We start from the raw sequence: 16,740 nt of genomic DNA, 5'->3' as shown, positions 1-16,740 counted from the left end.
ACTGCCTTAGTGTCGCGCTAGACAGAGAAGCAATGTATTTATGTTCCAGCGATTGCAGTGAAATTCCGATACTTACCAAGCGAAGGGTAAACTAAACTTTATCATCAAGATAGTTTTCACAGGTATTATCAGGACTTTCTAAAACCTGTGAAAAATATCTTGATATGGAGTGAAACTATTTGAACTAAAGTTACTGAACAGAATGATATACTTACCTACATAGATGACGCGCTAGACAAGGAAGAACTGAGGCTTGTCCCCAACGATATGCAGGATATGCTGCTGAAGTGAGACCGACTTACGCATGGTTACGGGGGATGTGAAAAATGGTAAACCTCCGAAGTCCGATAGAAAGCCAAGGCTTCATATTATTGTTGTATGATGAGGTGAAATTATGCTATGGATGCATGTGTGTGGATACCAATGATGAGGGAAACACTGGCTTGAGCTACGTATGAAAATTGCCATGAAGCTCTTGCCTTGGTTGAATGAATACTCTAGGCTAGAATGTCTAGATAATGGTGAATACCATGCAAGTTTCTTCTGAATATAACCTAGGATTCATTTGGTCTCCTGAAGGCAGACAAATGTATCCTTTGATTTCACCCAGCGTTTTCAATCTTAATGATAGGGTCTTTTTGTAATCAACAATAATATCTGGGCATAAAACCTGATACAAGCAAAAACAACGATTTCAGCGAGTTTGTCTGAATCACCAACATCATTCTGTTTTATGACGAAATTGCTGGTTCGGCACATATCACGAAAAAATCAAAGCGCAAGCGGCTAGTAAAAAGCAAAAAAAAAGCTCTGGAACTGGATGGTTGCAGGCGTGGCTTAGAAATAAAGCACCTCCCACAATGTTCCAGAATTGTGGGCTGCAATCCAGTATTTTGTGGCCGTTCCCACCCCTCTCTCTACAACGTTTCGATTGCTGGTCCGCAACTCACCATCATCAAGCAGTCGTTTGCGCACGTTGGTTGTGTGAGTGGTTGTCGAGTGACGGCTGTGGTGAACTTGAGAACAATCACTTTCAGCTGTCAACAATCCGGGATTCTCGGTATTTTTGTTGTTACGATTTAGTGATGCGTTCTGGCTAAACTCAGTGCTTACTGTAGCTTCCGTTACCTGGGCTAGTTACATGAAACTGCAGTGCAATATTTGGTCCTACAGTGAGGGGAACTTCCAAGGTGATAGCCTGGATGATAAGAAGTTTGGAGCATTAGAGATGAAGGTGAGTGAGAACTTGTAGAACAGCTACATGAGAATCTGTTGCTCATAGTTAAGAGCTCTTGGGGTAGCAGACCTTCCACCATTAGGGTGGCAGAATCAGTTCCTGTAGCTTTTATCCTTTCAAGAGATTAGATTTGTTCCAGCTCTTATATCCTATTGATTGATCTGCTGAAATGAGTTTGTCAGAAATACATAAAGCACCTTGAAACTGACAAGCTAGTATTGATACCTTGGTTTAAGTCAAAAGTCACTGAATACTTTCCCAAAATAAAAGCAGTTTCGATGGCTATTTTGACAAAACTTCTTCGTTGAATTTTCAAATCATTCTAAACAGTCTAAACCATTTCTTATCTTTGAATTACAAGGATTCTATGGTACTCTCTAATGAAGACCCTAGTTACCTCAAATTACAGATAGAGTAGTCAAGTACCTACCAATATATACTTGAGCTTGAAGGTTGAAGGCTTGAATTAGTGAGAACTTTGATAATAGTAAAATATTGAATAAAACTGTCCTCTGCGTGCACTTTTCAATTATCAGAGGAAAAATACAACAACTGTGTAAATTGTCAAAAAATATATCACCATATATCTATCTACTTACATGCTAAGGGAAATCAAAATCTATCCAGTCGCGCCATGTTTTTTTTTGTATCTATTTCAGTAATAGTTTAGCTTAATTTACACATGAAAGCATTATAATAATTGATTCCTTTGTTAAGGATAACATGAAAAACAAAAACATTGATGAAGAAAATTTGAGTAATGTAGATATACAGGGATGCAGAGTGAGTTTTTGACTCGTATAAGTATTTTAAAAGTAGATTCTTGAGAGTAAAAGCAGCTGTACCGTTTTTTCCTATTCTGCCCTGATAAAAAGATATAGCCATTTTGAATTTTCATAATCAGAAAACTGTAAGACGTGGGTGATATCTTGAGTTCGAAAAAGATTAATCAAATCGATGAAAAACTATATTCCGAAATTCATTTCATTCGATAAAACCGTTTGTGAGATTTTGTAAATAATGGTTTTTCAACAGCCTGCTGAAAAACAAAAAGTGTTTCTTTTGACCTCAAGAAAATCTACGAGTCAAAGACTGAAAATGAAATCAAATTTCGAACGATCTGCCATAACTTATGATTTGAAGGTGTACATAGAGGAAATTTCATGTATCTCTGCGTGATTGAACTCAAAATAAATTGGAGAAAGATCACTACCAATAGATTTGTTGCTATCTACTGATGATTGGGAATCTAGAAACAACAAAGTCACACAAAAATATAACTTATTCACCCTGATCAAAATGACATTTCAATATGAACGGAAACCTGTCAATCCTCAAGTATATAGGATATACCATTTCACCTCATAAAATATTTGTTTTGGACACACCGAATAGAAGGAAAGAGAATGTTGAGACCTTGACGTGTTTTGTATAAGACTCGAAAGAGTTAAAACATACAATGCACCAACCCGAATTCACATGTCAGGTTTTGATTGAGGACCGAACGTTATAGTGATGTCCTTCATGTGTAAAAGCGTCAACGCCAATCTCTCAGGACAGTTATATGTATTTTATTGTTATACATACTCAATCGGAGGGCATTCAGTTTTTTGCTTTTTCATCAAAATCGAGATCGAAAGAAAATTATAATTTTGCAGTATAAGTATTAACAGAAATACCTAAGTTCCAAAAAAGATTTTTGAGGTTAAAAAAAAACACCTTCATATTTCTATTTTAAGGTTTCATAATGAGCTCAACCACCCCTGGAAAAACAAAATTTCCTTCAGAATAACTATAGCTAAATACACTGCGCAAAAAAATTGACGCACATTTTGAAAATCTTAATTTTAATGAAAGTTAACTCTACATTGACTTTATAACTTATTTTTTATGTTCGCTTGGGAAGGTTTTTAACGAAACAAGACACATTACTTCTCAGCCTTCTATTGAGGTTGCCCAAACCTGCACAATCGGATTGAGATCTGGACTTCTTGCTGGCCATTCCATTCGAGAGACTTCAACCTCTTCAAGGTACTCCTGAACGATGCGCGCACGATGGCATTATCGTCCATAAAAATGAAATTTTCACCAATGTATGGGGCAAATGGCACTACATGCTCTTCAGGAATGTTCCTTATATACTTATCAGCATTCATAGCTCCATTATCAACGACCACTAGGTCTGTGCGAGCAGTCAAAGATATTCCACCCCATACCATAATCGATCCTCCCCCGAAACCAGTAGTATTTAGGAAATTGCACTGAGTATGTGGACGTCTGTATACAAGGGAACGTCGATCACAGTGGTAGAGGCAGAATCTAGACTAATCTGTGAAGAGAACTCTTTCCCAATCGGCCTCTTCCCAATGGATATGCTCTCTCGCAAAATCCAAACGCGCCCTTCGATGGGCTGGGGTAAGAGCTGGGCCTCTTGTCGCGACACGAGGCCTTAATTCATATTCTCTGAGGCGATTTCTTATTGTCTGAGTGCTAATTTGCACCTCATGAGTTTGCTCAAGCTGAATTTGAAGGAGGCTAGCGGTTGCAAACCGTTGTCTCAACGAAGAAACTCTCAAGTAACGTTCTTGAATGGCAGTTGTTACCCGTGGTCTACCCTGTCCTGGTCTTCGGACATTCATACCTGTCTCCCTGAATCGCTGCGACATTCTGGACACACTTGTATGGGAAACTCCAAACCTTTCTGCAATTCTTGTGTATGTCCACCCTTCTTCTCGCAAAACTACCGCTTGAGCACATTCCTCTTGGGTCAAATTGCGTGTTTCGCTTTGCATAGCGATCGAGTGTAGAAAATCAAACGAAAGAAAAACTATTGATCACTAGAATTGATCGAGAACAACTGATTTTAGAATGGAGCCAATACATTCAAAATCTGATAATATCATCTTTTTTTATTCCTGCTGGAAAAAACATCTTTATTGAAGAAAACCGTTGAAAGTGGATAACATATGCATGCATAATTCTGATAAAAATAATTATCATTGAGAACACCTTCAGTTGTAGAATGAATTTGAGATTTCCATAATGTGCGTTAATTTTTTTGCGCAGTGTAGTACCCAATTTTTCGAATTTAACAGATACTTTTTAATTTTTGAACTTCACATTACTCGAAAACGGCGCATTATACGAGAAAATATGAAGAATACTTTCATTTTTCGAAACGTTCAAATATTTATTAGATATGTATAAATATAGCTTCCAACTTAGTTTCAAGAGTTGGATTCTTTGAATTTTTGGTGTTTTTATGGTACGTAATGATCATAATGAGAAAACGGAAAGACGTGGCTGATATATTGTGTTCGAAAAAGATTCATCAAATAATTGAACTAAAAATATTTTTTTAGAGTATTAACACAGTAACAAATGTAACACATTCTACAGGATATTTCATAAAGCCATTGCCCTCGTATTACTATTGGAGAATTCATTAATCCTAATTCCATAGAAAATTTTGCTATAAGCAGATATTGGTGAATCCCAAATCTATGAGGATTACTGGTTAAAGTAGGGATGAGAGATTTTTTCTGCTAAAAAAATGCTTTAACATTCTAACATCATTCTAATCCGGATAAACATCAAACTGATTTCTTATAAATATAAATCGAAACAAATCGGTGTAGAATGTAAAAGACGTTGCTATGATGGAATACATTGATGAATTTGTCAAAACTCCGTAATTTATAGCTATTTACTTATGGATATCCTCCATTCAATCAAAGTGATTCAGTTCCTGAAAGCGACGCAATAATACTGTATATTCTTGTGAGTGGAAGACCTACAGCTCTCCTGATTTGCATATATATTAGAGAAGATGCACAGTAAATAACACGTTGAAAAATATCAGTCATTCATCTTGATACCAGGGAGGAAGGTGTTCCATGTATAAATGGTGGTCCAGCATTCACAAATAAAGTTATTAATCTGAGCTATTATCAGAACCATCTTCGGTAATGGCGTCAGTGATAGGGATTTATCGACGTCATCCGTCATGTTATACCTCACAATCATCCATGGGAAACCTAAACAATTTCAATTTTTCGAAGTGACCATCGTCATGTTTGAATGCCAGTTGTTTTCTTTTGTTTTATTCGACTACAAATTTTTGGCATCTCGACACCAAGTACAGTATTTTCGTTGATGTTTTTAGATCTTGTTAATTCGAATTGGTACCTACAGAATGAGCTCATAAAATAGAATATACATTAGACGAGAATACAACAACAAGTGTGACGATCTTAATGGAAGAGAACTAGCGACAAAAACCATCACTGAAAGTATTAGCAGAAATACCATTCCGCCGAGAAAGATCTGTTCTCATCAGACGTCAGACCAACACAACTGAAACCTCGACGAAAATGAATTGAATTGATGGCACCTTTTTTCGGTGTCAGCAGCCAGTATGGTGAAGGAATACACCCTAGCGCCATCTGTCAGAAAACGAAGCCCAGCTTAATTTACTTTCCTAACTCTTAGAAGTGAAGATGCTGGGATAAATGTTTTTCGTCCTGCAGTTCTCATAAGCCGATCTGGCTACGGTTGTAGTTCTTGCTCTTCGACCCCGATGAGTATATGCAGAACCTCCTTTAGTATGATGGCGATTCCTCGCTCTACTAAGTACTAACTACAATTTGCGAAACTCGTAGTCAGTTAGCAGCTGCTTGTTGAGTTGAACCTTCATTAAACAAACGCATGTTGAACTCGTGACAATTAATCCACAATTGATACTACAAAACACCAGATTTAGGTGCTATACATACAGACCAAAAAAATATCATACATCAACAAGAAACGAGTTTCTTGTATTTTTTTAATATAGGCCGTATGCACCGTTTCAACGAGATCTAATTTTCAAACTGTCATTGTTTCATAGAAACTACATTACACATGAGGACCATATTTTGTGTTTGTGTGTTTAATACGCAAATATAGCCTCTCCACATATGGTATGTAAGCACAGCAATACACAAAATTTGATTCAACTGCAAAAAGTGACTTCTCTCTCGAATAAACACTTCAATTTCTGTTCCTTCTCAGAGGAACAGAAAAAAAAACTGAACGATAGATGTGTCCCTGAAGCTTCGAGTTGAATTTGGTGACAGTTGCAAGAACTAAGTGACAAGAGGAATTTCGTTAATCCTTTTGAAATAATCGATTCCGAATATATTTCTCCCCCAATTAGTTCTGATAATTCAAATTCTACTCTACAGGGTGAGTCTTTGACTCAATATTTCAAACGAAAATTCTTGAGGTCAAAAGAAACATCATTTTCCTTCAACATTTTTTCCGAATCGGCCTCAGTTTGAAATATACAGGCTGTTGAAAAACATAAAAAAAATTTATTTTTAGTTCTATCTCACAAACTTTTTTATAGAATGAAATGAATTTAGGGTTATATTTTTTGATTTATTCGATGAATCTTTTTCGAACACAAGATATCACCCACGTCAGCTTTCTCATTATGACCATTACGTACCATAAAAATACCAAAAATTCAAAGAACCCAACTCTTGAAACTAAGTTGGACGCTATCTAATGAATATTTGAACGTTTTGTAAAATAAAAGTACACATTCTTCATATTTTCTCGAATAACGCTCCGTTTTCGAGTAATTAAAAAGTACCTATATATTTCCGAAATTTTAAAAATTGCTAACTTATTTGGCTGAATACAACTCTATTAAGATCCACAGATGTGTAGTGTCACAGATTTAGCTAGATATTCTGAAGATAATTTTGTTTTTTAAGTGGTGGCACAGCTCATTATGAAAACTCAAAAAGGCTATAACTTTTTATCAGTATAGTTATCATTATAGTATAGTAAAAAAGCGTTTCTTTTGAACTTCAAGAATCTACTGAAATATTCGTACGGGTCAAAGATTCACCCTATATAAACTTAGTTTCTACAGGGTGTTTCATGAGCGGTTGGCCATAGCCATTCAAGTTGAAAGAGGGTCATCTAGGCTTTTTAGAAAAGTTGATCCTTTTGTACCCAAAGGCCATTAGATTCAGAGATACAGGGTGATTTATGGACTTCGGCTTGAATTTTCGATATCCATCCATAACTTGAGAACGAGTAGTCCAATTTTGATGAAAATTTCTGGGCTTGTTTACTTCCAATATCCTTTCGAAATGACAAAGGCAATTCGCAGCTCTTTTCAATCAAATTCAATTTTCTTCCTAAAGAGAAACGAACGAACAAAATCATATTTCAGTTTCATTTTTGATAATTTGGTTTTCAATTATTTAGTTGTAATTTTAAATGTAACCTGCCCAGATTTTATTAATAAAATCTCTCTTTTCAATTATTCATCAGTCAGAATCAACAACACACACCAAGTATATGTTCAAGTGTTCAAGTAGGTATACGCTGTCTAAAATTTATATTTGAAAATTGTATTATTGAACTATGAATTATTTCGAAATGATACATTTTTCGAATATATTTTTTAGGCAACGTGCAACTTGGGATATGTTGATGATTCAAAATGATGGATAATTGAAAAAAGAGCTTTTATCATTCAAAATATCGGCAGGTAGCTATGAAAATTAAAATTAAATAATTGAAACAAGTGTGCCATGCGAAGTGAGAATGGAATTTGATTCACAAAAATGCCCTTTTTTAATTCTGAAAACAAAAGTTTTTCAACTGATCCAGAAAATATAGATTTTGATATTCGAAAGATGAATCTCAATATTCTGATTATCTGAAATTACATCTTCCATCTTGAAGGGTACTTGGAAGTCAACGAGCCCACAAAATTTCTTTGAAATTCGACCACTCGTTCTCACTTTATATTATAGATTTCGCAAATTAAGGCCAAAATCCATAATTTACCCCGCCTAGAGGAGCTGCATTCACCACTAGCCTATGGCCAACGACTCGTGAAACACCCTGTAAAAATACTGAGTGATTTTTTCGTGCAACCTTCGTAGTCACGACCTGAAGTCATGGTGCCAATTCATACATCACATGTAAATACTACAAAAACCCAAGAAACTTGTAGCATCACTGATGGTCGGCACAAATAAACAATAAATTTATTTATAAACAGTAATGCTAACATATATAATGCGGATAATCCTCTTAGTGTTCCATACGAATTTGACGGAAAGAAAAAGACGCGAGAAGAAGAAGAAAAGAAGGCAGTACATTAAAGGGGATAAGCTACGATCTGCCGACACATTTTTCACGCTTTCCGCTGTCTTGCGGTCAGTAAGTGTAATAATTTATTGAGAGTGAGAGGCGACCTGCGGGGGGCGGCACCTCAGGGGGTCAGGCCGGATAGAGTAGCATCAGATGACCCCCAGGGGCATATGGCGATTATGGCCATATTACATCTTGTTTCAACACTTTATCCACAAACTACTTAAACAATTTATGCGAATCGGAAAAAATTAACGACCAGTTTGAAATGGACTGTGATGGCTAACATCGCATATGCGATTATATTCCATCGGATTATTCTTTGTAAACGAAAAAACTGCGAAGCATGTATAATAGTGCATTATACAGACTTCATTCATCACCATTCTTATTCGCTCCAAAATTGTACCAAGAGGGTATATGTCAGGAAATGTAGTTTAGCGTGATTCTCGAACAAATATTTTAACAGTAGATTCTTGAAGTCAATAGAAACACTTTTTCCTATAGATATACTATGTCTTTGGATTCGGCCCTGATAAAAATATATAGCCATTTTAAGTTTTCATAATGAGCTGTGCCACCCCTGGAAAATCAAAATTACCTTCAGAATAACTAGCTAAATCTGTCACTTAAACAGAGCTCTATTCAGTCCAAGTATCAAACATTTTAAATTTCACAGAAATTTTTTATTTTTAAATATCGAATTACTCGAAAACGGCGCATTATACGAGGATATGTTGAAAAATTCTTAGTCTACTATAGAACCCAACAAAATTTCAATGTCAAAATATTTTATTACTCAACATATTCTCCTCAATTGGATACATTTATTACAGCGAACCTGCAACGTCTCTAGACCCTAGACCTTTCAAAAAAATGTTTCGTCTTGCTCTGCAAACCAGACCTCCACCAGCTTTTATAGCCTCCTCGTTGGAAGAAAATTTACGACCTTTTAAACTTTTTTTAGTTGAGGAAAGAGATGATAGTCGGATGGAGCCAAATCTAGTAAATATGGGGGGCGTTCTAGTGATTCAAACCCTACATCACGAATTTTCCACATGGTAACATGAGATTTGTGTGCAGAAGCGTTGTCCTGTAAAAACAAAACACCTTTGGATAGCTTTCCGCGTCTTTTCTCTTTAATTTTTTCTCGAAGAGTGGTCAGTAATGTCGAATAATAATCTCCGGTTTTTGTTCTACCCTTATACAAAAAATCAATCATGATTACTCCCTGGCAATCCCAAAAAACTGAAGCAAGAACTTTTCCAGCAGATTTTTGGACACGAAACATCTTAGGTCTTGGAAAACCAAAGTGTCGCCATTCCATCGATTGTTGCTTTGTTTCTGGATCATTGAAATGTACCCAAGTCTCATCCAAAGTAACAATTTGGTTTAAGAAGGTTACATCGTTTTTAAATCGAGCACAGATCGAACGCGATGCTTCTACCCTTGCACGCTTTTGGTCAACATTCAAACATTTGGGGATCCATTTTGGAGCAACTTTTCTCATGTCCAAATTGACGTGAACTATATGATGAACGCGTTCGTATGAAATATTCACATAGACATATAGACATGGACTGTGCCTTCCCTTTCTATCTATGTATGAAATACGGTCAAAAAAAGTGACAGAGAGAAACGCACGTCGGCAATGCAGTTGTCTCTTTCTAGAATATTGATTGGTCCACACTCACCTCTATGTGAACAAAAAAGAAGGTAAATGCCCGACCATCATTTCTCTCTTTCTATAAAAAAAGCCAATTTCATGCTGACATTGCACAGTCCATGTCTCTATGTCTATGAATATTCAGTGCTTCAGATATCCGTTTTAGCCCAATTCGACGGTCTTATAAAATCAAGTCATGAACTGCATCGATATTTCCGGGGACTGACACAGAAACTGGCCTTATCGATCGGTCATCATCTTCAATGGAAAATTTATCTCTTTTGAAGTTTGCAGTCCAATTTTTCACGGTCTCATACGAAGGACATTGATCACCAAAGTTATATTAAGCATATCTTCGTAAATCTGCTCACCTTTTAACCCTTTTAAATACAGGTAGGTACTTGATGATGGCTCGATACTCCAATTTTTCGATTTTCACAATTTCGGCGGACATCTTCCTTCTTTTAATTTATTGCGCAACTCTGGTTTACTTTTTCGACCTCAAACTTCACACTGACACTTCTAATGAGTTATTGTTCGTTGTTATGGTAACGCGATATTTTTTTTATGCATGGAACTGCATGGAACGAGGATATCAATACATTCTCGTAGGTAAGAGAAAATATGTAGAATACTTTTTTTACAGAACGTTCAAATATTCATAAAAAAATTTTTTTTATGGTTTCTCAATTGCCTGTATCTTTTAAACCGAGCCGATTCGGAAAAAATTGGAAAAGGAAAAAAATTGTTTCTTTTGACCTCATGAATCTACTGTTGAAATATTTGTACGAGCCAAAGACTCACCCTGTATTAGCACAATAGGAAAATCTGCAATGAAATATTCGGAATAGGTATAAAAACTTTAAAATACACACACTCAAATTTTCATTGCTCAGTGACGGCAAGCTGATACGTTAATACTTATTTATTAATATTGAACATTATTATAGCAATGATATACCTACAGATTTTCAGAATGAGAGGCTTATTCTTAAGGGTGTGAGCAGATTTCAAGAATAATTTAACCACTAATGACTTTTGAGCTTCAAATGAAAAAACGTTTATAGCACACGTGTTGTATATACAAAATTTTATTCTATTTTGATTAGGATTCAAATGATAACATCTTCCAGAGAATATAATCTACATAATTTATGAAATGACATGAATAGTGCTGCTTCGAATAACTGTTGCTATAGATAGGGAATTATTCAGCAACAATATATAGCAATAGCATATAGCAATAATATACAGGGAGAGTCTTTGACTCGTACAAATATTTTAACAGTAGATTGTTTTGAGGTTAGGTTAGGTTAGGTTAGGTTAGTAGATTCTTTTGAGGTTAGTTTAGGTTAGTAGATTATTTTGAGGTTAAAAGAAATACTTCTTTCCCTTACCATTTTTTTCCGAATAGGCTCAGTTAAAAAGATACAGGCTGTTGAAAAACCATAAAAAATTCTTATTTATAATTCTCACAAACGGTTTCATCGAATGAAATGAATTTCGGAATGTAGTTTTTCATTCATTTGATGAATCTTTTTCGAACACAAGATATCACTCACGTCTTCCAGTTTCCTCATTATAACCATTACGTACCATAAAAATACAAAAAATTCAAAGAACCCAAATCTTGAAAGTAAGTTGGGCGCTATATCTAATGAATATTTGAACGTTTTGTGAAATAAAAGTTTCATATTTCTGTATAATACGCCATTTGCGAGTGATTTAATGTTCAAAAATATAAACTGTGATATTCGAAAAATTATGTACTTTGGCTGAATACAACTCAGTTTAAAAGATCCACAGATGTGGAGTGCCATAGATTCAGCCTTAGTTATTCTGGAAGTTTTTTTGTTTTTCAAGGGGTGGCACAGCTCATTATTGAAACTAAAAATGGCTATATCTTTTTATCAGGACCAAATCGGAAAGAATGTCATGGGAAAAAAGTGTTTCCTTTGACCTCCAGAATGTACTGTTAAAATATTCTTATGAGACAAAGACTCACCCTTGGGGATTTGAGTACCCTAGCTCTTTCGGGTTGAAAAATATTCCCTTTTTCTATTTCGATTGGAATTTGGAATATTTCGAATTTTTTACATATCTGTGCGATAGAAACACCCTGTGTGAATGTGTTAAAGTCTCATCTCATCCGCCTCTTGAAAAGTTTTTCATATCCTTCGCTCCCGAAGCAGATGGGATGTAAAAATCGACCAAAAAAAAAACGAATATCATCTTCGACATTCGAATAAATATGAAATAAAAATAACCCGATATCAGACAAGTGTTTGAGGGTCTCCCGGACACAAAGAAGAGGAATCCACGTGGAATTTCTGGGACCATTTATCATATTTCCTGGGGTCCGGCCGCGGTGAACAGAGAACGCGTTTATCTCTTGTTGGTTTCGAGCCCGATTTTGGCCCCGCATTATTTAAAGTTAGCTTTCCGCCTGAATAAATCTCACACTCACATTCAGAATAATAAATAATATTCCTCTATTCAACCACGTCTTTTGATTTGGCGAAATCATGGTCTTGTTGCTGGCGGTGGACTGTTAAGAAGAAGGCGTTATTGATGATAATATCAATGGCATGATGCAACAAGGTTTTCATATAGTCACTGTTTGATCATTGATTTCTTTCAACTGAGCTTTATCATTAGTTGATAACCAGTCGGAAAACTATTCAGTCGCGGTATAGTAAACTTTAATATCCATTCTAATAACTGAAACACATGAAAAAAATGAACATTTTTTTGTAGAAATTTCTCCAGCTTTAAAAGTCATTCTGCCTACAGTAGGTATTTGTAGGAAGCAATTTATTGAAACAATGTTTCCTAACGAATAATATTTAAACAATACGAATACAAATAAATCGTTTCGCAGCCTACCGTAGATTCGGGTGACTTGGCACGATTTTGAAATTCAACTTGCTATATTTCAAAAACGGTGACCTATTTTTATGTGAGAAAGAGGTTCAAATATGCTTAATGACTCAGACTATTGATTAGGATATATACCATGCTTCAGAATTCGAATATAAATTGTAACAAAAATAAAATATACTTGTCCCAAGTCACCCACCGCTTTGGGTGGCTTGGGACACAAGTTAAAATGTATTAATTTCTCAACTCTCAAATGAAATAGGTGACTTGAGACGGTGTATAGTTTTGAAAAATTAGAATTTGTGATTATATAGTTGAAATTCGTTAAGGAAATTAAATGATAAAACCCTATTACAGCGAAAGTAAATATATTGCAACTCAAATATAGAAAAACTAAACAAAACAAGAGAAATTTGATTTCTTTCATTCTTTGGTGATTTCTTTGTGGAAATAACGTAAATAATAATATCCTGCGACAAATCGGCATATTTCCTGCTGCCAATGTGCCGCTTGTATCTATTCGGCATTGTCCCAAGTCACCCTATGAAACAACAAAATAAATTAATGAGATCCGTGTTGACGTTTGATTTGTAAACAACCTTGTTTCATGACATATCTAATATCCCAATATCCCACGTATCCAGAAAAAAAATTACACATGCACAAAGTGAAACACATGTACAGGACACTAGAAAGTATAAGGGCCATAAAAAACGCTCTTTTACTCTCCTGAATTCGGTAATTTTTCCTGTCAATTCAAACGCTCTGGTCACGGCAAGCTCAACAGGAATTAATTGTTAAACTAACCGAAAAGACGCTACACAATCTTATAAGTTTGTCCTTTCACTCATAAATGGTAAGAAACAGAGAAATCTGCAAGTGGGGTAATTGTCCCAAGTAACAGGACTGCCCCAAGTCACCCGAATCTACCGGTATACAGGGTGACTGGTGACTATATTTACTGATTCTGCCAGCTACTGCATTTGTCAATGCAATAAATTCTGCTTCTGCTGAACTTTGAGCTATCGTAGCTTGAAGCTTCGAGTACCAAAAATAAAAATCACAAAGCCAGTAGTAAGTAGTTGATTTTTGACTTGTTTTGTCACCATCAGGTATAACAGTATAATGTGCCGTTTTCGAGTAATGTGATGTTCAAAAATGAAAATTATCTGGGAAATTCGAAAAATTGGGTACTTTGGTTGAATACAATTCTTTTTAGGAAATCCGCAGATGTGTAGCACCACAGATTCAGATAGTTATTCCGAATGAAATGGCTATTTTTTTCATCATTGCCGAATCGGAAAAAATGGTATACGAAAAAAGTGTTTCTTTTGACCCTCAAAATCTACTGTTAAAATATTGGTACGAGACAAAGATCCGCCCTGTATAGTGAGGGAAAGTGACACTTCGGAGAATAAGTGCGGAAAAACGTATGTATAAACAAACGCAAAGGAGTAGAAAGAAGCTTTATTTTCCTCTACTGAATTTCGACCCAGTTTCCCCATTCAAAATATTCGATGAACTCGAATATTTTTCATTTATTTCGCAAACTGAAGCAGTCGTCTAAAACTTATCGAATTGAATAGAACTGTAGATTTGATAAGAATAAAATAAACGCGCAAAAATCCACCCTTCATAACTCTTTAATAGTTAGTTCGCTATTACTCTTTAATATTTAGCTTCCTTTGAAAGAACAGACATTATGTTTAATGCCTGGTTACATCAGGCAGATTATAGAATGATAGACATTTATGCGTAAGTTCTTAGGAAGCTTTTTGAATCCACCATTTCACGAAATATCAACCTTGATTTTAACGTAGTTACAAATAAATGAGTTTCTCTGAAGGATTATATAACTGCACATTGAATAAACGGCAGACCCAACAAAAAAATGATGGTAAACTATAGAGAACACTGTTATGTCGAGAAGTCCTACCCACTGTGACTCTGTGACCTCGAATACATAACTGTAGATCGGGTGGTATAGGTATAATAGCCCCCGAAAATATCAACTCACACCCTTGTAACAGCAATATGCTCGAAACATTGGTGGTAGCTTTATACAATGGTTGTCACTTCTCCCTATGGATCTCCATTGTATAGTACGATGCTTCGGGTGTTCAATCAAATACATATAACATTTTAGTGGTTATGGTTGGTGATTTTCCACCTTTGACTTGGACGCAAAACTATTCGTACTTCTGCCATGCATCATTACACTTCAACGGATTTAGAGGCTTGACTTCTGACAGACATTTGTATCCCTATTCGAGTACAGATTAGAGTTGGAGAATTATGAAACTGTTTGATAGTTCTGTCGATGGAAATGTTTAACACGAACGTGAATATGACACTGATAGGTTGGTCAAGGAAATGTTTCTTTTAAATTTGTATTCATTCTTCTATTTATTTTATTCATTTATAACAAATTTATTTTTTTCGGAATATGATTAAAGAGGACTGGTATATTACTAACAGAAACATTTAATCATTTTTTAATGATATAAATATAACTATTTTTACACTCACACTTCACACTCAATAATAATATATAGGGTGTGCAAATTATCTCTGGCCAAATTTCATAGAATGAATTTTCAGGCAGTTTGCAACAAAAATTTTCCCATGATATTTTTAACGTTTCAGTCTATCGCAAATTCTTAGGAACGTTACAAGGTTACAAGTGTGTCAAAGCAATTGTGAATTTGTATCTGCTGTTTAAGTTGTGCAACTGGTTGCCAAATTTGAAACTACTGGTTCAGTCGGCAACACAAAGAGAGTGCATGAAAGAGACGAAGCGAGGGACGTGGCTGTCTTAGGTCATGTAGCGATGAATCCGACCTTTAGTACTAGAAAATTGTCCGATGTATCTGGTGTTTCACGCACGACAATACTGAGAATCCTTAAACAATATAAATTCAATTCTTATAAGATACGATTGGTTCAGGATCTGAATGAGGATGATCGCGATAGTCGACTCCAGTTCTGTGAAGTGGTCAGTGATTAACGGTAATCAAAACTACATGTTCGATATCTGTTTTTTGGACGTGGGTTCATGTTACCTTAACGACATAAACCGGCAGAACTGTCGGTATTGGTCAGATGAAAATCCAAGATTATTTTGTGAGATGCATACTCAGCTTCCCAAAAATTAAATGTTTTGGCGAGTATTTAGGGAAATTACATAATCGGCCTTTTTTTCATATCCGGTAATCACACTGGCTAAATTTATTTTGATTTATTGGACTATTTATCTAGTCCTCGTGCAAGTATTGGAGAATGCAGAAGACCATCAAACGATCATTTTCCTTGCTCAGTTCTTCGATGAAAATTTTCCTTACGCCTAGATTGGAAGAAGGGGACATATTGATTGGCCACCCAGATCACCTGATATGGCTCTACTGGTCTTTTTCCCATGGGGTCACCTGAAGATTTACGCTACCCAGCCTGAGTCACTGAATGATTTGCGAACTCGGATGGATGCTGTAAAATTACACCAGAAATTTTGAGTAATGTACTTGAACGTTTTCAGCAAGTAGTCGTACTTTTCCAAGAGTTACCTTGAATTTTTGGAAATTGAGCTTCAAATGTGGGAGCAGTATATAGCCCAGTCATAAGCTGAATGAAGGGATTAACCTCGGAATGAAAGATAATATGCTGTAAATTGGTACAAACCTTTGTTTTTACGTCCTTGAGATGGTCTCAAAAGTCACAAATGCTATAATGTCCCCGTCTTAAGATATTGAAGGTCAAAGGTGAGAAAAATGGTTTTTCGCGAATATCTCGGTTCCTATTG

The 16,740-nt window shown here is 35.7% G+C and overlaps 1 protein-coding gene across 2 annotated transcripts in view; it reads left to right on the top strand.

Moving 5' to 3' along the window:
* The first annotated feature begins 944 nt into the window (after positions 1-944).
* The window catches only part of LOC123322751 (LIM/homeobox protein Awh), a 55,823-nt gene continuing 40,027 nt past the window's right edge, over positions 945-16,740 (top strand). The window contains exon 1 of one of the 2 annotated variants that reach the window (XM_044910766.1): positions 945-1,234. In XM_044910766.1, the coding sequence (XP_044766701.1) occupies positions 1,142-1,234 (93 nt within the window). In that variant the 5' untranslated portion in view covers positions 945-1,141. The remainder of the gene's footprint in view (positions 1,235-16,740) is intronic. The other variant, XM_044910765.1, reaches the window with a different exon arrangement.

Source organism: Coccinella septempunctata, chromosome 1 (assembly GCF_907165205.1).
Source record: "Coccinella septempunctata chromosome 1, icCocSept1.1, whole genome shotgun sequence".
In the NCBI taxonomy this organism is placed as follows: domain Eukaryota; kingdom Metazoa; phylum Arthropoda; class Insecta; order Coleoptera; family Coccinellidae; genus Coccinella; species Coccinella septempunctata.
This window is presented reverse-complemented; position numbering and strand designations above follow the sequence as displayed.